The sequence below is a fragment of the Octodon degus genome, unplaced genomic scaffold (genome assembly GCF_000260255.1).
Source record: "Octodon degus isolate 3935 unplaced genomic scaffold, OctDeg1.0 scaffold00067, whole genome shotgun sequence".
NCBI classification, from domain to species: Eukaryota; Metazoa; Chordata; class Mammalia; order Rodentia; family Octodontidae; genus Octodon; species Octodon degus.
Genome location: NW_004524643.1, coordinates 5,112,577 through 5,138,155, shown reverse-complemented (window position 1 = coordinate 5,138,155; position 25,579 = coordinate 5,112,577). Strand labels below are relative to the sequence as shown.

Genomic DNA, 25,579 nt, shown 5'->3' with positions numbered 1-25,579 from the left:
CCCCATGGGTTCCAGGGCTGGTGCTGGGCCAGGGGGACCCAGAGTGGGGGCCGCAGGAGTTCTGAGTAAGCCCTGGAGGCACTGCCTGATGGGTGGTGTGCACCATGCACTGGCCATTCCACAAACGCCTGGATCCCCTCCCATACAGCTGACAGCCCAGAGTGCAGATCACACAACCCCCTCAGCAGTGCCCTGCCCACGCCCCTTGCCCCACAGCTCTGAAAGCCCTCTGCCTGGGAACACTGCTACCCCTTCGCAGCGCGAGATTATGAAACAATGTTTCAGATTCCCAGACTCCTGAGGGAGGAGGACTTCCGCTTCCGCCTAGGGGCCAGCCAACTAGTGCAGCGGATTAAGGGCCGGGATTCGAACCCTGGGCCTGCGGGGCGCTGAGACAGCAATTGAGACTGGGCGTGGTGGTGTGCACCTGTAATCCCAGCTCTTGGGAGGCTGTAAACTGGTGTATCGCTATGAGTCTGATCAAGTAGGGAGACCCTGAAAACCCTGCAGGCCCTTCTCTAAAATATAAGTAAATAAATAAAAACAAATCCAGCTCATGGAAGGAGAGGCCAGAAGGAGCGGTTGGGCTGCTGGGTCTCTGGGCAGAGGTCCCCAGGCACAGGAGCACCAGGAACAGGGCCTGGGTGTGAGAGAAACAAGCGCTCTGTCTGAACCCAAGGCTGCTCCTGGGACGCCACCTCTAATCTGATAACACACAGCCTCAAATACAAAGCAGGAGGTTCAGGGGACAGCGAAGCACAGGACAGCAGGCTCCCCACCCCCTGGGATCAGGGCCATCGTCGGCACCAGAGGCCAGTCCTTCCAATTCCAGCAAACGTGCAGGTGCTCTAGGGACAGATACGGAGAAGGTCCAGAGCCCAGCGGGCTGGGCAGAACACACGGCCCAGGAGACCCTGACTCTATCACAGATGCCCGCCGCTAAGAGCAGCTTTGGAATAATCTGTGTACGCAGCTCTTCTGGGGCAGTTGGAGACCTCAGGCTTCAGCAGATGGGGTGACTGAGGCTTTACAAAGCCTGCCACTTCTCAGGGCAGTAGCTGCCACCCCTCTGCCCAGGCTCCACTCTGGCCCAGCCTCTGAGTGATTGGGACTCTGCTTCCAAGCAGCTCCCTGCCATTTTCAGGAGGCTTCATGTGCTGAGAACCTTGGTTCATGCTCCCAGGGAGGCTCAGGCGCTGGTTCAGGACGATAAACCATTTTGTGCCTGATTCTCCATCACCCATGGGGGCCCCCAACATGTCCCCTCAGTCAGGGGCTTCAGGACAAAATACTTTCTGGGTTTGTATTAAAATAAACAGGGCAGGGCGGGCAAGATAGCTCAGCGGACTAAGTGCCTGCTTACTTAGGCAAGCACAGGGACTGGATTTGATCCCTCGTACCACATACCATGCCGCCCCCACTGCTGGGTGCGCAAAGCCAGCCACCAAGACTCGGTGTGGTGGCGCATATCTCTAATCCTAGCGCTGAGGAGGCTAAAAACAGGAGGATCACTATGAGTCTGAGCTGCGTAGTGAGACCCCGTGCCAAATACATAAAATAAAGAGGGCCATAGAAGGCAGAGAGGTTCCCTTTCAGTGCTGCCTGCCCATCTCTCCAGTGGCTGGCTGTCTCCACTGGCCCCGGGTGTGAACTGGCTCCACAGTTCGGTGACGCAATGACACCCACACACAGTGATCGCCGCTCTGATGGAGCACAGGGAGAGGAGGTCCCTAATGAGACCTTATTAAGCACTTAGCTAATCAGTACTTTGTGCCACTTCACTTGTGAGCAGTCCTGCCTGGGGAGCAATTACTGAAGCATGCAGAGAGCCCTGGGCTTGCTGGAGGGCGCCTCCAAAACACGCTGTGTGCAGCGCCTGCTCCGTTCCACCAGCAGGGAGCCCTGTCCTGTGGACCAGGGTGAAGACCACACCTAGTGCTTCCTTCCACTGTGAGTCCAAGGGCTCCTTTCTCCCAGGCGCATTCACGCCCACCCTCCGAGAAGGGAATGGGCCACGGAAAGGAAGTCAACCAAACTGAACGTACCCTTAGGGTGATCCTCACTGGGGCTCAGCTGTCCTTCCCAACCTGCTAGAGCCCATTCCAGTCCCCAAGATGGACACCAGCACTTCTGGGAGATGAGGCCAGGTGATGGAGAACTGGACCCAAGGGATGGGGCAGGCCAGGAAGCCCACCCTGAAGACCACGGGAAGACAGACACTGCCCCAGGACCTAGGTTATCCTCTCTGTATTCCTGATGGCAGGACGCTGTATTGGTTCCACAAGATCAAGGCTCTAACCAGCTAGCCTTTGCTAGCTCAGGGCTCCTCAAATTACGTGCACACAATGACCAGGTTTGTTTGTTCTTTTAAATCTCTGCTTTATCATGGCTGAATACTTCTGGAACCTGAATGTAACCACTAGAACCGTGAGCGCACACTTGGACGTGTAGTGACAGCCAATTGCTCCATGATTTCCGTGCTGCTCTCACTGGCTGCACTCTGACAAGGCCCAGGCCCACAGTGGAGCAGCCCTGCTACAGTCAGCTGGACAGGGCCAGGTTTCTGTCTTCTGAGAAGTAAAGACATGCTCACCTCATAGAGAAGCTTCCAGAGAACACTTCTTGGAGTCGGCCTCAGTAAGAGCGGTAAGCACCCAGCAAGGCAAGTCATGCACTGAATGGTGAGCCACACACATTCGTTCCCTGGGAGGGCTGCTCAAAAGGGCACTTACAATTGACTCGGTGCAATCCATCCACATGTCCACTTGGGCAATTTGAGGATTTCACCAAAAACGATCAGCTCCTACTCACTAGCTTTTAATCATTAGCGATTTTAGAGTCTTGTAGGATCCTTTATAATTTTTTGAAATTCTTATAGTTTTCAAGATCCGGTGTATTTTTCTCCTTTTGAATTCTAGTTATTTTAGCACGAGCTAGAATAGTTGGACATTTCAGATGGGCTATCATTTCATTACTTAGGTTGACCTTACCTATACCATTGCCTTTCTGTGAATCTCAACTCCTTCACTGGTAAAATAGGGAGACCCCTATCAGTTTTGCAGGTACGCGAAAGAGTCATAAAGGATCTGGGCTGTGTCCCATTCTGTCTGGGAACCCACAAGGTCTTGGGGAAGGAGTTAATGAGCTCAAAGCTCTGCCATTAGTACAGATCTGATTCTATGTTCTAAGAAGTTCACTCTTCTCACTTAAGAGAGACTTCCACTGTCTGCTGGAGCAGGAATAACGTAGCTCTCCCAGGAGTAGGCTCTCACCAGGGGGCGGGGCTGGCTGGCTTGTGGTGCTGGGGGATTGAACCGTGGTCCCTGGGCTTTGCTAAGCTTGTTTTAAGTAGGTGCTTTAGACCACTGAGCCATCTCACCAGCCCCTCCAATTTAGATTTAAACACAGCAATAAAACACAGTTCCAAGCATCAATGCCAGAGTTTACAGAAGACACTGGCCTTCCACCAAGAGCCACCATCCGGGCAATCCTGTCACCTCAGTTAAGAGTAGAACAGACTGCTTGGAAGCATTTTTCGCACTATTCTCCACATCTCTCCCTGCAGGTTGTAGTTTCTGGTACCAGTGGCACCGTCTTATTTATTTCTTTATTCCTAGCACTGGGAAGATACTCTGAATAAAGGAGGAAGCAGTCTCCCGGGGATTACATGCCTACACAATGGGACATCCCTCCTCAGGCCTGGAGCTCAGCTCTCAAACACTGAATATCCAGTGCTCAGCCACCTGCAGCCATGTGGCCTGCTCTGGGCATCAGATAAGTCAAGCTTCCAGGGCTTTGGAGTGGAGCCCTTATAGGTAGGGGAGGACTCAATAGGTAGGGCCAGAGGAGGTCTCCTGAGTCCATACAGACAAGGACATCTTCACTGAAGAGTCCTCTGATGACAAACATCAGAGGTACGGTTGGAACTGACTCCTAAGTTAACTGCCCCAGGCAAGGGAAGGGAAGGATAAGGAACTGAAAGAAACTTATTTAAGGGGACCTGGAAATTGTGTCTCAGAGCTGAGATGCAGGTTCGTTTTCCGGGTGTGACTGCTCAGTGAGACCCCTTGTCCTTGGCGTCAGGCTTGTGCTGCGGATCACATGCACAGCCCTGCAGGGTGGGTCTCGGGATCCCTTCTGGCAGGTGAGGCAGCCAAAGCTCAGGGAGGTTCTAATTCACTGTTCTTAAGTGGCTGGAATGGAGATGGAAACCTGAACAGTCTAGTATTCCTTTAGAAAGACAACCATCGACATGCATTTGAGGTAAATGACGGCTTTCTTCTACAAGCTTCTTTTACTAGGAAAGAGATCATTCTCTGAGAGTTTGAGCATTTTGTCTATAATAGATCAGGGCAGCATTCCGCCACCTTCAGGAGTGGCTGATAACATCTCTGCATTATAGCTAGAAAATGAGGTCCCAGAGAGGCCCATGGCCTCGCCCAAAGTCACCAAGCGAGTGACTGGGGCTTTGAACTCAAGTCTGATGCAGAGCTCACTTTCTCCCCACCTTCACCCTCCCTGTTTCCCTGGCACCCGACAGCACTCTGCACATTCAAATCTGCAGGCTGGAACGCACACCTGAGACCTTCAAAAAGCTGCTGCACTCTATCTTTGAGACAGACAGAGGGAAAATGTATTGGAGGTGGCCTTGAGATGTACCCTTGTACCAGGCGGAGCCAAGGGAGACTGCTCAGCCAAAACCTGCCCAGGGGTTCCACTGCCAACATGCAAATCTCTAGACTAAACCCTGAAAATCCTGTTTTAAAACAAATGCCCTCCAAAACAGAGACAGCTCCTCTTCAATCCCCATGGCTATTCGGATGCAGGAGGACCAAACTGGGGCTCCCAGCCTGGTGAAGCAGTGCCCTGCTCAGTGGTGCAAATGTTTGCTGTCCTCTTGTTCTTGGAAGAGATCAAAAGTTGTGGAGCATTTTTTCATATCTTTATTCACTTCTATAATTTCATCCTCTGAGAAGTGTGTGTTCATCTCAGATGCCCATTTCTGGATTGGGTTTTAAATTTTGGGGCCCGAATTTTTTTTAGTTCTTCATAAATTCTAGAGAGAAGACTTGTCTGAGTGCTTATTAGTTAAGATTCTTTCCAAATTTGTGGGTTGCCTTCTCACTTTGTTAGTAATTTCTTTTGATTTGCAAAAACTTCTCAATAAGAGCAGGTCCCAGTTGTTAATTCTTTCAAGTATTACCTGTGCAATTTGATTTTTGTTCATGAACCCTTTGCCTACCTATGTCTTCAAGAGTTCCTCCTACTTTCTCTTTCAGAAGATTTAGTGTTTCTGTTTTAATGTTTAGATCTTTAATCCACTTTGACTTTAGCTTAGCGCATGGTGATAGACCTGGGTCAAGTTAATTCACACACCTACAATATTTCAATGGCAGTGCAATACCCGTCTCTGACAAAACTAAACAAAAAAGGGGATATAAATGAAGGACCATTTTGTATCTGTATACACAAAATAGTTAGGATAGATATACAGCTACTTTCTCTTAATTCAATGAGAAGAAAGAATTGTACTAATAGTGTTTGGACAGGATACCATGTCTGCATCTTGTACCATGAATAACTACTATGAAGACAACAATATGCAATGTATTAATTATTGAAACTATCCTACTAACATGTTTTGAAACTGTCTCACTGCTACTTCTCAATAAAATTAAAAACAACAATTGTGGCAGGTGGCAGCAGCACCCATGTCACTGGCCCAAGCAGTGTAGGCTCTCTCCTCAAAGAAAGAAACCACTGGTTTGTGGCGAGCAGAGAGCACTAGAGGAGGCTGACTTGATGAGGTGGTTGAGAAAATAGTGCTGGGGACTTAAGACCAGATATAGATTGCATAGCCTAAGGCTGGCAAGGAGTTGGGCTCTGCATGAGAAGGTTCAAGACTCCCTGAGATTGCTCAGGCCAGCAAAATAGCCAAGCCCATAAATCACTTATCAACTGAAAGAGCGAGTGGACCCTGAAGGCAGAGACCTGGCTGGCTGCGTCTCTTGGAGCCTGTGGCTCAAGCTTGCATCCCGTGGGGAATGCGGGCTTCTCCTGATAAGTCTGCCCACGTCTGCACCCAGGAGGTGATTATTACTGGATCCTCTGAATCGGGGTGTAGGGCTTGAGGGTAGCTGCAGAACATACTGCCTGCTGGGAGGTTGCCAAAGCCTGTGCCTCTGTTTCCATACACACTTTTCTTCTCCAGTTCTCCCGAATTGAGGTATCCTTGGGTCACTGAACAATCAGAGCAGCCCTCGTTCTCTCCTAGGGAGAGCAGCCCTGAGCTCCCTTGGGATGAGATAAGGCTGTTTATCACTAAGTCATTACCTGTTTTAGGGGGCAGCCAGTTCTGTCCTCAGAGTCGCCTGTGATTCTGGCAGAGTATGTGTGCAAACCCTGGTGGCGAATTAATGGCGTGGAGGCCCGGGAGGGGAGATGGAATGGAGGACGCTGGCGAGCTCCTTTCGGGGACTTCTTGCAACTGAGAACTCGCTGCCCAGCCTTAACTGTCTACCATGGACTCCCAGGGAGGCTCCACAGCCCCACAAGCATGGGCACTTAGAGAAACTGAGGCCCAAAGTGATTCAGTGACTGGCTTGGTATCTCAGAGTGACCCCTTTTAAGAGCTCCCAGTTATTCCAAGGCACATCGAAGGGTGCCTCCGCCTGCAATTAATATGTCGGGAGCTGTGAATGAAAGTAGCCTGACTGCAGCATCACTGGTGGCCAAGGTTGGGTGGGATAAGGAAAACAGGGTGGCTGTTCTACTACAACCAGGAGAAGAAAGGTAGCACGGCTGTCGAGGTGGGGCCAGCGGACCTGGGCGGGGGCAGCCCAAAGCCAGGCCCACCTGCACCCCCCTGGCCCTGGTTGTGGGGGCTTCACACGGACACAGCCTTGGGCCTTGTTTCTCTGATAAGCCCGCCATGCCACAGAGATCACTGGCCTGGGAGTTGGGGGCCCTGGCCCTCATATTTGTCCTGAACCTTTGTTTTTTAATCTGCGGTTCTGCTCCTGCTCAGGAAGACTCCGGCTGCCCACCCCACTTACAATCGCTCTTCTTCCCATACTCAGGCCCTTGGGACCACTGCAAGTTGTCCTAGGAAGTCTTGCCTTAGCTTCTTACTTACTGTTCTACAATTCACCCACATGTCAGATGATTGTTGATAGCTTACCTCCCCCTACTAGAAAGTGAACTTTACTGGGAAGGATTTCACTCCGATTCACTGATGCATAAGAATACAGAATACCCAACACTGAGTTGCCATTCACTAAACATTTCTTGACTGAGTGGTACTTATTTACAGCAGCCTGCAGAGCTCAACTGAGAAGGCCTCAGGGGGGCTTGAGGATTCAGTGGGGGATCAGCTCATTGACAAGAAGCACCCTGGTCAGTCCTAGCATCTCCTCTAGTCCCTGCCAGGAAATGAATGCTAATAGAAACCAAGCCATGGGACTTAAGAAGGTAGTGGCTTTTCTTGTCCTAGTTCTGTGAAAGCAGCGAGTGACCAAGCCAGGTCATCCTAAACAGCCAATCATGGACAAGGTATAGCTCTCCAGGGTTCCCCTCAGCAGCTAGAGAGGGCTGGACCAAGGAGGAGCAAGATGTGGCCACCTATTAGCCAGGAGCACCAGCCACTGCCTGGCTGGTACCCAGGTCCCTTATTCCCTCCCCAGAATCCCATCAAGGAGGCAAAAGCCCTTTTCTCATGTCAGGGAATATTTCCTGCATAAGGATCTTCACCTCAGCATGCCTGGGCAAAAGGGCTGTCTGGAAACCTGGCTGGCATAGATAGTTCACAAGCCCACGTCCACTCACAATACTCACTAGCATGTGGGAAAAAGACCGCTCATGTTGGGGAAAATCAAGGCCCAGACAGCTCAGTAAGTTTAGGCCAAACAACCACCCCATGGCTGACCTGGGTCAGGATGCTAGATTTCCTGATAGTTTGACCCTGGCTCTTTTCTGTGGTATTAAAATTGGATGTGCTTGTGTTCTTCTGTGTCACCTCCTACTGCCCTGCCCTGCCCTGCCCTGCTGGAAGATGCATCACACTTATAGTGCAGGGGTGTGGCTGGAGAGATTCTTTCCTCCCTTCTTGGGGACCCTACCCACACCTTTCTCCCTAAGGTGGTGGGTGTCAGTGGGGCAGGGACCTCCAGCTACCTAGGGAGGAAACTTGTAATTTCTCACTAATTCAGCAGCATGAAGTTGGTTTGTGCACCAGCCTCACAGCATGGAAGGAACTTCCAAGAACGCCTCTTAGTCCCGCACACAGCCTTGGCAGGAGCTAGCCAGCTTGCCCAGTTTAGAGGAGCACAGCCTTCCCACAGGTGCAAAAGTGGCCCAGCCCCTATGATGACTGTTGGATTTTTTGAGGGGGTGGGGGAATACCGGGAATCAACTTGGGACCTCGCCTTTGCCAGGCAGGCGCTGCATCACTGAGCTACATCCCTGGCCCCCTGACTACTGTTAGGGATGCATTTCCTAATCCTCACAACCAGTTAGCCCCCGTCTCCATCTTCCTCGGAGCCAACCTCTGCACTGCTGCCTGAGCATCCTGCTAGAAGGCAGGGTGGGTCCTTCGGCAGCTTAAAATAACCCAGAGGATAAGATGAAGGTACCAACACACAGCGCGCAGCGCCCCTCACCCTCACCCTCCACACCTCTATGAGCACTTCTGTTCCTAAATCTAGGCCACAGCAGGCATCCTGTCTCCCATCTCGCATCTGCTCGGCCTTCCTGCGTTTGCACATGCTAGTCCCTGTCTAAAACCCCGGTCCTGCGCTTCCGTCTAGCAACGCCCTCCCCTGCAGCCTTCGCCACCCCTCCCACAGCACCTCCTCCACCAATCCTTCCAGGCCTCTCTGCTTTCTCTTCCTACCATCTTGCCTTTTGACAGCTTCCAGAATTAATGAATGGGAGTGTATGACATTCATCATGTGAAATTGTGGTTTTTCAGGTCCACCCTGCCAAATCTCAGCAATTCCATATGTACAAATGTGATGACTGATTTCTACCATCATGTGCTGTTCTTATCCAAACTGCAGTAAGGGAACTGTACTTTCCTCTCTGTTTTCTGAGCACCTGGCAAAGTGCTTGGCACCAGGTTGGCCCCTGACTAATGCTTGCTAGATGGATGGGCACTGTTTGGCAGGGTTCTTGCATGCAGCCTGTTCTGCGGTGTTGTGTGTTCTAACACAAAACCAAAACTGAATCCAGGACTGTGGTAAAACCTCTGAACAATTTTCCTCCCTGCTCCAGATGCTTGTCTGAGCAGGCCAAGCAGTGCGCAAGGACATCTCGCACACGCAGCGGGTGGGACCGCACAGGGGTCAGGGCAGCTACCTTTCTGGCGGGAGAAGCAGAGTCAGCAGTTGATGGAGAGGAAGCAGCAGCTGGATCAGAAGACGGAAGGCAAGAGGGAGAGGAGGGAGGATGAGGCTGAGACAGGCCTTTAGAGAGTAGTTTATTCTGCGTGGAACAGAGACAGGAGAGACCAGGGTTATCCCAGGCGCCTGCTCAGTGAAAGGCGCCTCCCACGTGCAGCCCTGTGCCCTCGGGGGAGACACCAAGCTCTGGGGCTCGAGCCCAAACAGAAACCTGTCTTTGGAGCCAAGCAGGATTATGTGGCCTCTGGTTACACTGCACTCTGCTGTCACTTTGCCAGCTCCTTGTCACAGCCGGAGCAGATGCACCGCCTCCCTCTACCCCACCCAGCAACGCTAACTCTCAAGGCTCTCGCCTCAAGCAGCAGCTGCAAGCTTAGGAGGGACAATCCTGGGCCACTTGAGACAGATGGCACAGCAGGGGCCTCTGCAGCTGTGGGCAGGCGACTGTGCTTGCTTCCTAGCGGCCCCAGAGAGCCCTAAAAATGAACTCAGTGTAAAGCACTGCTCACTGCTGCTCCTTCACTACCAGGGAGCAGGGGCCACAGGCCTGGAGGACACGGCGTGAGAATGGCAGAGGAGATGCACTCCAGACAGGCTTGCCGCGGCGGGCAGGCCTCACCCCTGCACCCACCCACCCGAGGGCCTCCGTATCCATGCTGCCAGCTCCCTGGAAACAACGACTTCTTCTCTGCAAGTTTCCAAATCAGTACCTGTCTCCGAGGGGGCTGTACTTCCTATGCTAAGGCAAAAGCTTGCTTCTTGGCTGGACACTGGCCCCAGAGGAGCTGGGCCCAGGCTGTAGCGTTGGGCTACAATACAACATTTAGTGCCTTCCTGGTGAGGCCCGCGGGGCTCTCCCATCGTGTCCAAGGCAGCACAAGTACCTGGTTTGCTTCCACCTTAAAGACACTGGGGGTCTTCCATGTGGTCAGCACTTCCTCTTTACTGTGGCTCCAAGTACACTTAAAATGACAAGCATCTAGGCATTAACAGCCTGCTTTTCTATGTGGAAGGGGTTCCTTTTGATAGGCTTATTTTCCTTTTGCCATGATATGGCAATATGGAATCTTTGCATTTTTTTTCCAGATGCCACCCTCTAACTGTTTAGTGGCTTAAAAATACACACTTCCTCATATTATAAAATAGGAGAAAAGCAATCTCCAGAGCAGGGCTCATGGCCATCTGGCTGGATGCCCAGCACGGGGGTTCCCAGGGCCCCGGACAGCCCTGATTTACCTGTGGAAACTCCCCATGTCCAAACATGGAGGCGAGGTGAGCTGCCTTCTCTTTAATGTTCTTTTGGTGAAATTCCCTGTTGGCCAAGTTCTGAGCCCTCTTCTGTAGTCAAGGTGAGAAAGGAGAAAGAAAAGGCACAGTGACAGAGACGGAGAGGGCTGCTCCCAGTGGGAGCCCAGGGCTCTGGAGCGCGTCTCTCTAGCCCCACACACAGTAGAACAGGAGATCAGAAAGGAGCGGGAGGAGAGGGGACCCTCAAGGGCAGGAGGAGGACAGCAAAGGCGGAAAGCTACCCAGATACAGATAGGGCAGGGCCAGCGGGCTCTTTCACCTGGAGAATCTTCTCTTCCACTTGCTGCAGCCGCCGCAGCACCCCTGAGAGAGCCAGTGCTCCCTGGCAGGCAGGAGGCAGGGTGGCAAGGTTTTCTGGGCTGCCCAGCTGCAGGTCAGACTTGGCCCTGGCTCTCCAGGGCCGGCTTGGACACTCACCACCAGTGGACACTTGCTTGAGCTCTCTGAGTACCTGCCCCATGACAAGCACAGAGGAGAGCTGGGAGGGAAGGAACATCGAGCTTCTTTCCCACCTGGGCCTTCCATAGCCCCTGTAAGGGATGCCCATGAAGACAAGAGACCTCTGGGGCTGCCCTCTGTCCCTGCATCAGTGTCACACGATATCCTTGTTAACAATGTAATCTCGGGCCTCCCCAGACCTTCCCAAGCCCAAATCAATACAGCCCTGGCTCTCCGTTCTACCTGCACACTGAAATCATCAGAGCTACTTTAAAAAATTACTCAGGTCTGGGCTTAGCCACTGGAGACACTGATTTGATTGGTCTCAGCAAGTGTGCAGCAGGGATAGTTTGTCAAAAGCTCTACTGGTGATTCTTAGGCACATAGACATAACATCTCAGCAGCAGACCTGCACCTGCCTCACCTTACCTCTGTCAGAATGTGTGGTCTCTTCACAGTGACCCTGTTCTAATTCTAAACCTGGAGCAGCGAGGTGGGATGAGCCACAGGCTGTCCTTGGCTGCTCCAGAACCTGGGAGGCTTTCACTCTGCACCAGGCCCTCCCTTCCGTGGATGCGGCCACCTGACCACTGGAGCCCAGGCCAGCTCCACACCCCACTGACAAGCTCTCTTCAGGTCTGGAGCATGTGCATGAAGCTGTATTGCATGAGGCCCTAGAGCAGTGGCTGCGAACCTTCCTGAGCCTTCAATGACGCAACCAGCCTGCTGTGGCATTCGTGCCACAGGTTCGTCACCACTGCTCTACGTGGTACAGTTTGTGCCCACCACTAAGGGTGTGGTGGTTGGTCAGTGGGTACCTATGACTCCTGGGGGATCAACAATGTGTCTTGAGTCTGCCTGCATGGCTATTCTGACCTATAAGGGCAGCCACTTTAAGCTGTGTCCATTTGTCTACAGAACCTATAATCAACCCTACGTGGGGGTGGAGGGAGCTACTGGTCCCACCCTCAGATCAGAGCCCCCAAGACAGCAGCCGCTGGCAGGAGCCCTACCTGCCTTTTCAGAGGAGGTGACGGGCTGGGAGTGGGCTCCTCTGGTGTGGGGCAGCGACAGTCTACAGGAGGGTGAGAGGAAGAGCACGGGACGGGCTTACCTATCCCTGAGACACAGCGCTCCTGGGAAGAGAAAGGTCCAAAGAAGCGGCCGCAGGAGACATGAAGGAAAAGGTGAGTCAGACTGACAGAGATGGCAGGAGGCGAGAAGAGAAGCAGGGGACACTGTGTGCAAGTGCTGGGCTGCCTGGTCCCCCAAGCCATGCCCAGGAGGATGCCGAGGGCCCCTTCTCATTCATGTGAGCATCGAGGCCTGGAGTCCCGTCCTCCGGGACAAGGTGTGAATCCCACAGGCCTTGCATTTGGCTCAGACTCAGGATCCTATGTTGGCACTGCCAGAACCTGTGCCAGGCCAGGGTGGCCAACCAGGGAGTCCTCCTGGAAAGAGAGGGCTTCCTGCCCATTCTGGGACAGGGACACCCTTGTTCTTCTGAGGGAACAGAGCCCTCACCTACCCTGTTGGGAACCAAGCCCCAAGAAGGGGCAATTAAGAATATTCTTAGAGGATCACAGGTCTCAGGAAAATGGTCCTTTTATGAAATCACTTCCTGGGCCCACACCAAGACCACAAGAGGCCAACCCAGCAAGACTGTCCTCCTGAAAGGGGCCTCATCATGTGACGGGACAAGGATTCTCCATAGACCGAATAAGCCTTTCCCCCAAGCTTTTGCACTGTGACAACAGCATCCAGAAGGAATGCAGGGGAGCACGTGGAACTGTGAGCACAGAGCTTCTCTAGCGCCAGACAGCAGGGCATTCAGCGTGCCCCGGCCTCAGACTAACTGGGCTCAGACACGGGCCCAGCCAGGCTGACTGGGCGGTAGGTAGGGTGTGAAGAGGGCCGGGATGCCTGGGGGCTGCTCTGATCTCTGCAGATCTGACTCTGCTTCTTGGGGGTCAGATGAATCCTCTGACTCTGGACTGAGCACTCTCTCCATAGCCAGCAGCTCAACACCTCCCTCAAGCTACACCATCTCAAAAGTGGCTGTAGGTCAAGCTGCGGTTTTAAATCAAAACCAATTCAGAAAATGGATTTCTTTAATGCACAGCGGACATCAGCCAACTCTGGCTTAGGGGCCCAATCTGGCCTGTTTTTATAAATAAAGTTTTATTAGAACACAAGCATGCTCATTAGTCTTGGTGCCATCCGTGGAGTCTTTCATGTCACAATGGCAGGGACACAGCACTGAGTAGGTCAGCATGCCCCCAAGCACTGTACACAAGGGTTGCTACCCAGCCTCAGGGAGGGGGCCGCTGACGCCCGACCAAGCACTCCAGTCCCATTCCCACCAAGCCCTGCTGGCGTATCTCCATCCATCTGACCCAGCACAGTTGGTCACCAGGAAGGCAGGCCCTGAGGGTGCCGGGCCCAACTCACCTGTCTCAGGACTGAGGGGTTCCGCGTGCTCTCCTCAAACTTGGCCAGCAGCTGAGTCGCCATGGACTTGACTTTGTTCTGATTTCCTGCCTCCTTGCTGTTGGCGCATTCCTGAGCGGAGTCTGAGCTACGGCCGGAGAAGCTTGACGGCTGCAAAGGTCAAAACAGTCCCCTCGAGGCTGCGTCCTGGAGCCCAGGTACCAAGGAGGAGTCTAGAGACCCAGGACAGGGACTGATTCCCGAAGCAGGACTTGGTCCGTGGGCAGAGGAAGAGTGGCAGAGACAGTAGGCAATATGGCAGAGATGCACTAGGCAGACAAGCTTCTGCAAAAGAGGGGCCAGGCAGAGCTTCAAGCCTGACTCTTCTCTCCCCAGCCCTGCGGCCTTGCCAATATACCTCTCCGATGTTTTCTCATTTACAAAATGGGAATGATTTTATAGGAACAACCCACCCGTTACTGTGACTGCAAAAAATGAATTATAACAAAGAAACGTCGTATAAAACAGCTTTCAAGATACACTGCGTGGCCAAGAGCAGGCGAGAAGCAGGTGGACGCAGGCCACCATAGGCTGCCCGTCAGGCGGGCACCAGTGCTGGCATCTTCCTCCTGGCTCCCCCATGGGCCCTGCCTAACTTCTCCCAGAGCTGCAGAGTGTTTGCTTTCTTTAAAACGGTCTTCTAATTCAGAAAGAATCTCAGGCTTCCACAGAAGTTGCAAAGGTAGCACAGTTTGTTCCTGCATACCGTACCCTTTGCCCAGCGGCCTGAAGTATAATGTCTGGAACCACGACAGGACTGTTATCAAAAGTAAGAAATTAACCTTGGCCGGACATTGTTAGCTGAGCTGCGGGTTTTATTTGGATTGCATCAGGTTTTCCACAACGCCCTTTCTCTGCTCCTGGCTTCAGTCCAGGGGCCTACCCTGCACTGAGTCACTGTGTCTCTTTGGGTTCTGCCAATCTGGGACAATTTCTCCATCTTTCCTTGTCTTTCACGGCTTTGACATGTGGGCAATTGTTTTCTAGAAAGCGACTCTGTTGGTCTGAGGTTTTACATGATTAGCCTGGGGTGACAGGCTTTGGGAAGCTGCTGCAGAGCCAAAATGCCCAGAGTGTCCCATCCTAGCAGGGTATGTAAGAGCAGCGTGACTTATAAGTGATGACGCAGGCTGGGGAGATAGCTCAGTGGTCTAAGCACCTGCCTGGCAAGTGCAAGGACCTGGGTTCAATCCCCTATACTGCATGCTGTTCCGGCCCCAAAACCCTGGGCGTGCCGTGCTGGCCACCAGAACTGGGCATGGTGGCACACGCCTGTGACCCCAGCTCTGGGGAGGCTGAGACAGGAGGATCACTAAGCTGCGTAGTGAGACCCTGTACAAAATATATACATTAAAAATAAATGAATACATAAATAAATAATTACAAAGAAAAATTTGAAAAGTAAGTGGTGATGTGGGCCTTGACTGCTGGGTTATGCATTCTATAAAATGAAGTTCCATCTCAGATTTCTCTAGTTCTCCTACTAACCACAAAAAGTTGAAAATTACTGGGGTTTCATAAGAATGTCTGCTTCTGTCCCCAGGGTCCTCCTTCCTTATGTCCCGGAAGGATAAAAGTACTGCCAGGCTGAGAGGGTAGCGAGATTTCTCAAGGATTCGGTGGGCCTTCCCCGTGGGAATAGCATTCTCAGGACAACAAAGATGCACAGCCCTGGAAGGAATTCAGGGGAGACGGCCAGCTAGAGTACGTTCATTCTTTTTTTTTTTTTTTTCTTTTTGTGGTACCAAGGGATTGAACTCAGGACCTTGCGCTTGCCAGGCAAACACTTATTCCACTGAGCTGTCTCCCCAGCCCTGAGTGTATTCAGTTTTGAGGGGTGCCTATGAGTGGCAGGCCCATGGGAAACTTCACAGATAGCCACTCTGACATGCAGGAAGCAAAGAGGCACTTCCAGCTTCAAGCTGTGAGATGGGGCTGCGCATCAGCACTGGACACTGAACCAGAGAAGCTGCCATCACTGTCGTGGAAGACCAAGGTCAGCCACTACAGAGAGCCACACAGGCTGACACTTGGGGCATTAACAGGCAGTGCGTGTGTGAGTGGGAGGCTACCTTCAAAGCAGACCGGTCTTTGCTGGGTCTAGGGAGGAAGCTTCAGAGAGCGTTTCTGACAAATCCCAGTGCCACGCATAGGCTGCTGGGTCTAGGGCCACACTGAGCAGCAAGGGCTGTTGCTTTGTCATGGCTGACTTTGAGCAAAACAGCTGCCCCAGCAAACAGCTCAGAAGCGGCAGCTGCAGACCAGATTTCTTCCCACTCCAGCCCTGTGCTGCCGGGCAAGGCTGAAATACAGGAAAAGACTCCTCAAGATGGTGTGAACCTGCGAGGGAGGATTCTCGGGTGCTCTGCTCCCCTGGGGGTTGGCTCTCTGCGAGGTGCGATTTAAGAACATGCTGAATGCTGCAGGCCAGTGCCATCCGACAGCAAAGGCAGGCCCCTGAAAACCTTATGTGTCCCTGCCCACCTTATTCACTGGACAGGGCACTGTGTGACTTCTGCATGTTCCTAAAAGTCGAAGCAACCAGGAAAGATAAATGTTTTCAATCTACTTAGAACATCGAGGCAGCCACAACACTGCAGCTAAAGCCGTGAAAGCAGGTGGCAAGAGGGGCTCGGCAGGCAGTTCGGCAGTTAAGCGCCTGCCCGGCCAGCTCAGGGACTAGAGTTTGAGCCCCAGTACCGCGTGCTGCACGAGCCACCGAAACTGGGTGTGGTGTTGCATGCCTGCAATCCCAGCGCTGGGGAGGCTGAAACAGGAGGATCACTACGAGTCTGAGCTGCGTAGTGAGACCCTGTACCAAATAAATAAAGAAAAGACAAAGAAAGAAAGTGGCAAGCACTGGGATGAGTGACGTGCAGCAAGGGGGAAGATTCTGGGAAGGACCAGCAGGAACGCCTCTTTTACTGCAATAAATTAAACGTTCACTGCAATTTCCAATCATACTGTACAGCCACTGTGAAGCGAGCCACAGACATGTTCTAAACTATAGTAATAAACATCTTCAACAATGTAAGGTAGGAAAAGGGCCAGCCAAATAGCTCAGCGGATTAAAGCGCCTGGAAGCAGGCACAGGGGCCAGGGGTTCAATCCCTAGGTCTGCCGTGCTGGCACTGAGATGGCAACTGAGACTGGGCATGGTGGCGTGCACCTGTAATCCCATCTCTTGGGAGGCTGTAAACAGGCGGATCACTCTGAGTCTGACCTAGTAGTGAGACCCTGAACACCCTGTAGAGCCTTCCCCAAACAAACAAACAAAAAAAAGTAAGATAGAAAAAATTCTTAGTCCTATGAATCAAGTACTGATGCATTATATAAAAAATACCACATGCTCAAAACTCTTTTTTAAAAAAATTTTTTTTGATGATACTGGGAATTGAACCCAGTGCCTTCATACTGAGCTATAATCCAGTTCTTGCATTCTCTTTCGTTTTGAGGCAAAGTCTTACCAAGTCCCTAAGCTGCCGACGTTGGGCTCAAACTTGGGATCGTCCTGCCTCAGCCTCTCAGAGCGCATGGATGACAGGGGTGGCCATCACACCTGGCTCTAATCCTTTCTTATCATCACCAATAAGCACGCAAGAGCAGGCCCATTCCACTGACACCCGTAAGCTTGGTTTTGTAGAACCAAAGGGCTTTTAAAAGGAAACATACACCTCAGGTCTAATTAACTTGCAGTCTGGCCAAGCAGGAGCCTATTTTTTTTTCCTGTGGACCAAGTTTTCAGAAGCTGGTGTGAGATGGGCACTAATTTGACTAAATTGCCTGCAATTTTTCTTTTCTACCAGAAGATGGCACTATAGATCCCAGGACATTTGGCTTGACAGAAAAATGCAATGACGGAGAAAAGTGAGCCTGCCGGTGCCTCTTTCCTACTTACTAGGGGTTCAGTGTTCACCAACACAAGTGTGAGATGCCATATTCAGTAACCTACGTGTGTCCTCTTATTAATCTTCAGAAGTCCTGCAGGTTCCCACATTTCAGGTGCGATTTCCCAGCCCCAGGAGGCCCGTTCCTCAAGGGTGCATGGTTTGGAAGTAGAGATGCAAGCATCAGAACCCTGGCAGGGTGCTGTCAAGTCAAGCTTGGCATTTAGTGGTTCAGGAGAAAGAAAGAGCTGTTGTCGCAGGAAGCCCCAGACCCTGGGCGCCAGGCAACGGGCCTTTGTTCACACTGACCCTGTGCACGCCGTCCTCATCCAGGTTGATGATGCCTTTCCTCCTCCGCTTGTTCATGTCATTCTCTTCAGTCTGGGCGTCTCCCTGCAACGGCGAAGAAAGCGTGGTGAGCTCACGGCTGCTGAGGGATTCGTGTCCGCCCACATCTCTGAGGCCACAGGGTCGGCCCTGAGCTACAAGCGTGCACACGTGAATCCTGGCCTGTGAGCAGCTGCCAGCCTAATGGCAGAGGTGGGGGAGTGGCCCTGCACTGTGACATCCGGGAGCCATGGCCACCTAGGGAGCCTCGGGCTTGCTCGGAAGGGTTGGGAATTACACCGCAAAGTGTCCTTTGGAGACCTCCCTGCGACCAGGCCAGGCAGGGACTGCCTCTGTTGCACTGTGACCGTGAGGGTGCAGAGGTGAAAAGGTGTAGTGACGGTGGCAGCTGAGCCTGCCACGCTCTGGGTGTGCTGCTCAGTAGGACCACGGGGCCCCTCTGCTCCTGGGGCCCCTTTCTGAGGAAATGACATTGATTCACCTCAGCAGGACTCATAGGACGCGAAGGACTTAAATGAGCTGTCCAGGGTGCCAATTTAAGCCTACGACGCAGTCCCTATCACAACGTTTTATTAATTTCCAATAAGCATTAGATATGGGCTGGGGACTAGAGGGACCATGCAGCCCAGCTCGCCTGGGATGCTTGTGATTCTCTGTCTCCCTCCTACAGCACTGTTAAATAGTAACTGGCTGCCCTGTCACCCGCAACGCATCCTGGGCTGCACCTCACATTTCATGGCTGTCCCACAGACAAGCCTTCACAGCCCATACTCTGTGGCCTAATCTTGACATCTAGATTCCGGTAACTCCGCTCTATTCTACCCCAAAGGCAAACACAGTCCTGCTCTCTCTGGGAGGAATGAGGAGGACTACTCTGAATGCTTGGGGCCTGGGCGGGCCACAGAGGCTGGATTTGGTGCCTCCTCTGTGCCCAGCCTTGGCTTGCCTGGTGCCCTTCCTACCCAGGCAGACCTCTCTCCCACCAGCCTGCGGTCTCGGGGGTTCCCCCGTGTCACTTCGGCAGGATCCCTGTGCTCTGACTCTCCATCGCAAGCCCAGATCATATCCAAGCCTTTCCCTCATGGGGGAGGAGGAGCAGGAGGAGGGCTTTCAGGCCACTGGCTCACCTGCACCCAAAAAAGCACGACCAATGCCACCCACCCCGATTCTACCGTATTACAGGAGGGCCCTTCCCCTGCAGAGGCTCTGAAATGGCAAGCACTCAGTACGCTCTTTCCCCCCAACAAGCACTCCACATCGCCCCTGTCCTCTCATTTACCATCACCTTTACTTGTTTTTTTTTTTTTTTAAAGAAAAGATCAGCACAGTATAGTCATTGATATTTGTTCAAAAATTTGACCCAGGCAGCACAAAACAACAGATCAAAAGTCTCTGCCTTCCTTCCATCGTTTCCCTCAGCTTCTCATAAATCATCATTTTGTGAATGGAAATAATTTCAGCCCAAAGGCTTGGGCGGACACCAAGAGAAACAGATGACCTTATTTGCAACAATGTTGGGTCTTCAGAGCACAGGCCATCGGGATGTCCAGCCCCACTGCCTGTGAATGCCCCTCTGGCCCTGTGGTAGGAGCCCATGACAGTACAGAACGACAGAACTCCTCATGCGCAGACTTAGGGCTTTCTGGTTGTCCCTCACCTTAAATGAGGACTTGGCTTTTGTCCCCAAGAGCAACAAAACTCAGTCTCACTCTCTTTCACACTCAGCAGCTTGGCACGGGGTTGTTGGTACCATCACAGCCTGGACAAGTCTCATCCAGCCTTATCATCCAGACGCCCCCCAAAGCCAACCCAGCTCCTGGGAAGACTCCAAGTCCTGCTGCAGCAAGAGGAGAGGCAACCTCCTCCCCTCAGCTCCTTCCCTCCTGACCCCCAGGCAACAAAGCACAGAAGCCAAGCAACACACATACCCGAATGGCACCTCCCCTTCCTTATGGATTTACCAGTGAAGCCCAAATCCTCTACTCAGATCTAAGTTCCAACAAAAATGTAAAGAGAATTCAAATCTAGAGATATATCTTATTATTGTTGATCTGTGTATCTAATCTGGAAGCCAAAATTGATTCAGAACCCACAACCTCTTGGACCCCAAGCTCCAGAGAGAACTAGAAGTGCAAGAAGGAAGCAAAAGTTCTGCATGCCCAGCCAGGATAGCATGAGAAGAAAAACAAAAATTACTTTCTTCTCCTGGTAATTTTCCCAGCTCTCACCCTCAGAACATTTTCTTATCATGACTTCCCAAGGATCTAGAAGACTCACCATGCCAAAACACATTTATTAAATGAATTGGTTTCCTTTCTTTAAAAAAAAAAAAAAATCAAAGGTCCGTATCTGCCAATTGGATCGCTTATTTGACTAGCATAAGATAACCATGTTTCCATACTGCCTGAGTTAATGTGATTTTGGGCTCAAAGCAAACAAGCTTTGGTTAGCTCATACTGCCTGAATCTGGTAGAAGGTTAGGTCTGGGTCAGAGGGAGCTCGGTCGGCCACTGCGGGGCATGTCTTACGTCTTGGCTGAGTCAGGCAAAAGCTATGGGAGTTAGAAAATGGAGCAGCAAGGCTAGCGAGGGAGTCTGTTCTCCGAGGAGACACAGGTCAAACTCTTGTCCTAATGACTTTCTAGCTGTGTGACCTTAGGGACGATCACCCAGATGTTCTGGCTTGCTTCTTTATCTATAAGCAGGAGACTTACACTGTCTAGCTCAGATCTTTGAGAATTAATGAAATAGCAGATGCAAAATTATGAAGGTTTTTTTATACTTCAACTACAAAAGGGTTAGTAGAGTTAATGGGTGGGTTTTGGTAACAGAGTTTTAAACATCTGTGCTCTGGTTTGGGCCTGACACCCACTGCCACATACCAACATTTAATCTCCCGGAGTGCACATTTCCCACCTACAAAACTGGGATGGGGAAGCATTTCCAGGGTCCTCCAAAGATAACATGAGAGGCAAAAGAGATGTAAGTGTGGAAGTGCTTCCTCGGCTGCTGTGGAGAGCCAGCACTCAACCCAAATGGCTGTACTTACCTGCAGTGCAGGGCACCAATGATGTCAGGCCCAGGTCATCCACCAAGTCCCTTCTATAGCCAGGTTCGCAGGCCCTTACATGTGCTGTCCCTGCAGCAGCGCTTGAATTCATCCATCGCTGCCCGCATTTGCAGACATACAGGGAGCTGTCTGAGCGCTCAGACTATTCCCAAGTCCCCAGGACGTCCTGAACATATATTTATCTGCCTGGCTCCACAGTCTGACCTTTGCTCATAGTCCCGAGCAGAGAGTGTGTGGCGGGAAGCCGGGAAGGCAGCCTTGGCTGTGGGCTGCACACCACGGGTCCTGGAGGCTGTTCACCGTGGCATCTGACCAGCTTTGGAAGCTGGTGCCCGGACCCACGCCTTCTCCAGGTCTCTGCAATGGGAAGGACTGGAAACCTAGCAGGAGCTTTAGTGGGTGTGGGGAAGGCAGGGTTCTGTGGGAGAAGTGTGGAAGGGGAGTGAGCGAAGCTGGTAGATCGCCCTGGAAGGCAAGCTGACTGCTCAGCACTGAGAAGAGAACTCAGCCTGAAACAGACCCTCACCAAACTGCTGTTCTGAGTGTGCCTTACATTTGCAGAAGTCATGGAACTTGTACTTCTCAGCAATGTTGAAACGGTTAGGACTTTGGCAACTCTCAGAGATGGTCTAAGATGCCTTTTGCATACTGGGAAATCCACGAGTCTTCAGGGGTCCAGGGACAAAATGTTATGGTTTGTGTCTAGATGTCCCCCAAAGCCTCATGCAGTCATGGGTGTGGGCTTCTAGAATTTGAGATGAATTCATAGTCCAGGGCTGGGATTATGGGTGTGAGAGCGACACTCTGCCGGGGTGGGTGGCCTGCCATGATACAAGAGAGAGAGGGAGGCTTTCCCTCTGCCGCTGTTCCTCCCTTTTGGCTCTTGCTGCTTTTGCTGTGTGCTTCTGCTGACGTGAACTACTGCCCTCTGCCATGTGCCCCTCTGCCTTGGAGCCAGCTGAGTATGTGTTAAAACTTTTACGAACTGAGCTAAATAAACCTTTCCTCCTTAATTCTGGCCATCAGGCATCTTGTCGCAGCAACAAAAGACAAGTAACTAGGCAACCTGCTCAGGACCCTGTCCTATCTCTCAAACAGAAGCTTTCTTTCCCTAATAAATATATTCTGCTTTAAAACAAACAAACAAACAAACAAACAAACCAGCAGTTGAAGGAATGGATAGATGGACAGAAACAGCAGGTGACAGCTTGTCTGCTGTTCCCCAGGGAGTGGGTTTAGCCTGGGACCCTGCATGTGCGTGCACACAAAATGTACCATGTGTAGCGACAGTGGTACCCATAAATACAGACCTGTCCCATGTCCCATGTAGGGCTAGGAGAATACAGAATACAGACAGTGTGAGTGTGAGAGTGTGTGTGTGTGTGTGTGTGTTTGCGTGTGCATGCACATGAATGCAGAAATGACAGAGCCTGAGAATGTAGGTTCAAGTGTCACTTGTATGCATGGTGGTAAGAGCCTTAAAGCTCTGGGGAACTGTTCCATGCTCGGAAGGTTTTAAGCAGGCATGGCGACACCCATCTGTAATCCCAGCTACTTTGGAAGCTGAGGCCAGAAGATCTCAAGTTTGAGGTCAGCCTGGGAAATTGAGCCAAAGCCTGTCTCGCAAGCAAAGCAAATTTAAACAATAAAAAAGAAGCTCTTAGATCTGACCAAGATCACAAGCAGATTTATAAAAGAAGGCCGTGGGCTCTGTGAGAGGAAAATGCAACTCGCAAGCTCACTTCTCCCAGTCCCGCTGCCCGGTCCTCAGAGCTAATTACCCCAATGGGCCGCCGGACATGTGGGCTGGAAAAGTTACTCTCCGTAAAAGTAAACAAGGTCCTGCATGGAGCAAATGCCTTTCATTTTGTTTGAAGTTGGTAAGTCTAGCTGGGATTTGGATGTTATCAGGAAAATGGGATTAGGGAAGAAAGAATTTAATATCAACAGTGAAAACCAGAAGAGAGCGCTTAGGACCTGCCCCGCAGGCATCAGCGCATGCTCTTCTGGACAGGACGCAGGGCCGAGTGCAATGTCCGCTGTGGGGCGGCCTCTTGTAGAGACACCAGTGTGTGCTGGGGTTTCGGCTCCTGGAGCAGAGCTGTCTGTGTGTCTGTGCGGGACCCGGCTGCGCTGGGCTCAGCACTCTGCTTTGGGAAATGCGAAAGCCAAACAGCATAGCAAATAGGGCTCCAACCAGGAAAGTACCCGGATAGTCACGGCTGGGCCTATGGGGGAGGGGGGACTTTCACATGTGGACAGTGCATAGGGTGTGCTGGTGATCAAGGCAGAATGGGACCAAGTGGACTCGCTAAAGCCCCTGCCCACCCAGAGGGAACATACTATTGTTTTGAGAAAAGACGGAAAGATAAATTAATCCCATGCCAGCACTTACTTCAAGAACCAAATTTTTCTACCTACCCAAAGAGTGGGAGAAATTTCCAGTGTTAAATGGGCCTGGCTGAGGCCCAGTTCCCAAGAGCTTCCCAGCAGGGTCGCAGGGAGGGAGTGTGGCCCTGGCAGCCCTCAAGGGCCTGGCTGCCTCTGACTACCCTACCTCTGGAGCCCAAGCTGACCCAGTTGCTGCACTCGCTTGCTCTGTACATCAAGGTGTGGCAAGGAAGAGAGCTCTGCCCCCCTCTCTCATTCCCTGTGGGGCTAAGCGGTGGGAGGAAAGTGGGAAGTGGAGAAGGACGCCCAGGGTCTGGCTTGCTGGGCAGCCTGAAGCAGGGCTGCGTGGGCTTCTAAGGAAAAGCAGCTGGGCCGGGGCGGAAGGAGACACAGCTGTCTCCAGAACACAGCGCCGGCTCAGTGGGACACACAGTGAGCAACACACCCAACACAGAGAGCTCTGAGGGCGAGGGCAGCAGAGGTAAGAGCTGATGACGGTTGCAGTCTCTCCCCCTCAGGCCTGGCCCTGCAGCCCATCCTGTCCTAGAGCCAAGGAGGGGCAGAGGCATGAAGCACAAAGCACCCCTGCTCCAGGACTCGGCCAACAGCTGCTGCAGCATTCCAGGGAGCCAGTGATCAGGCCTATGGGGACAACTGACCCCTGTTCACATGGTGGAGGGCAAGAAAGGAGGCCCAGGGGCCCCACCACCCCCGGGCACAGCAACTGGTGGGACCAGGCAGCACTGGGGAGGCGCAGGGATGCGCTGAGGCTGCAGGACAGCAGGCTCCAGCTGGGGTGCCGCTCACCACCCTCCCCAGCTGCCCTGATGCAGCTGGTGCCCAAGCTTGGCCCCATTCTCCATGATCCCTTTCCTCTGTCCCCATGACCACCCATGAGCACACACTCCTGTCCCACTCCTTCCCCCAGGGCCTCAAGTCCCGCAGCAGAGCCGCCCACAGTTCTGCCCTGCCTGACTTCCCTGCAGTGCTCTGCCCACTCCGAGGGAATGCTCTCCTCCCGAGTCATCTGGGGCTCTCTTACTGCTTTTCTTTCCACCCCTCCTCGCTCTCTCTTCTGCCCCTCTGCCCTGCCCACCACCGCTTACACCTCTTGTTCCCTGCGGCTTGGTCTTCTCCCTGCCTGGCTGGTACCTACTTCCCAGCTAAACTCTAAGTGGAGCCTCACTTCATACCTGTGCACCCATCGTGGGATACAGACATGGATTAAGGAATGCACTGGTGGGTGAGTGGCAAAGGACACACGGTCACCTGGGGCAGCCTCTCTGGCCCCTTTCTGCCTCTACAAAATGAGCACCTTACACAGAAAGCTCTTCTCCCACTGAGATGCCACCTACGGGCACCACAAAGAAGTCGCACTGACAGTAAGAGCGCTACAAGTCAAGAAAGGCCTCGAACCTCTTTATTAGGCCCTGAGCTCCCCAAAGCCGAAAGCCACGTATTATCCACTTTGGCATATTTGCTTCTCTTGCCACAAACAAGAGTAACACCACTAATGGTGGCACATAGCAGGGCCCAGTCCACACTCACGGGATAGAACGTTAGTGAAAAGATGCTTAAAGGTAACATTGCATCCGTGGTTTTCGGCCACTGTGCTTAACAAAGTAGAAACCAACTCACTGCAGCTGTGCAGGAGGAGCAACCCTGGTTTGCTTTTCAAAATATTTACCAGTGTGCTCTCTTATCTTTCTACCATGCTAGAACTCAGTTCCTAAAACCAATAAAGTCAATGAATTCCGCCGTTCAGTGTCAGGGAGATGTTCCCAAACTCTCAGCCACTAACCCAAGTTTTATGCGCATCTTCCGTGACTGCTTCGTCTGTGTACTTCATCAGCATAAATGGACTAAGGGCGAGACACGCGCCCTCCCCTCACCCTGGGCGTGTGTCCATGCACAATGAGAAAGCAAACAGAAACCAGCCGGATGCTTACCCGAGGGGTCCTTTTCCTGGGAAGTGTGAGGTTCAGATAGTTATTAGAAAGGGAGGATTTGGCAAAGCTGGGGTCGGCATTTTCTCCGTAGCTTTTGCGCCAAGAATCTGTTGGGAAATAAAAGCACAAATAAGGTTTGGCTCTCCGGGCCAAGGAGGTGTTGTTCGTAACTAGGGTGTTGTGGTACTAAGGTCCCTCTAACATAATTCTCATACCCTCAACTGAAGCAGTAAATGGCCTCAGCAGGGGACTTTTGGGGCCTATCAGTGGCCTCGACCCCATGGAACAGGCAGTCCCTCAT

At 52.1% G+C, this 25,579-nt stretch overlaps 1 protein-coding gene across 13 annotated transcripts in view; it reads right to left on the bottom strand.

Moving 5' to 3' along the window:
- Positions 1-25,579, bottom strand: part of Mical2 (microtubule associated monooxygenase, calponin and LIM domain containing 2) — a 231,139-nt gene that overhangs the window by 99,677 nt on the left and 105,883 nt on the right. For 10 of the 13 annotated variants that reach the window (XR_002821839.1, XM_023719407.1, XM_023719410.1 and 7 more), the window contains 7 exons: positions 25,279-25,385; positions 17,831-17,914; positions 13,596-13,745; positions 12,158-12,280; positions 10,966-11,157; positions 10,635-10,736; positions 9,355-9,480 (listed from right to left, as the gene is read on the bottom strand). Coding sequence is in view for 12 of the 13 variants with exons in the window: in XM_023719407.1 (XP_023575175.1) it covers positions 9,355-9,480; positions 10,635-10,736; positions 10,966-11,157; positions 12,158-12,280; positions 13,596-13,745; positions 17,831-17,914; positions 25,279-25,385 (884 nt within the window). In the remaining variant the exon portion in view is untranslated. Of the gene's footprint in view, positions 1-9,354; positions 9,481-10,192; positions 10,361-10,634; positions 10,737-10,965; positions 11,158-12,157; positions 12,281-13,595; positions 13,746-17,830; positions 17,915-25,278; positions 25,386-25,579 lie in introns of those variants that run through there. The other 3 variants (XM_023719415.1, XM_023719416.1, XM_023719411.1) reach the window with 3 other exon arrangements.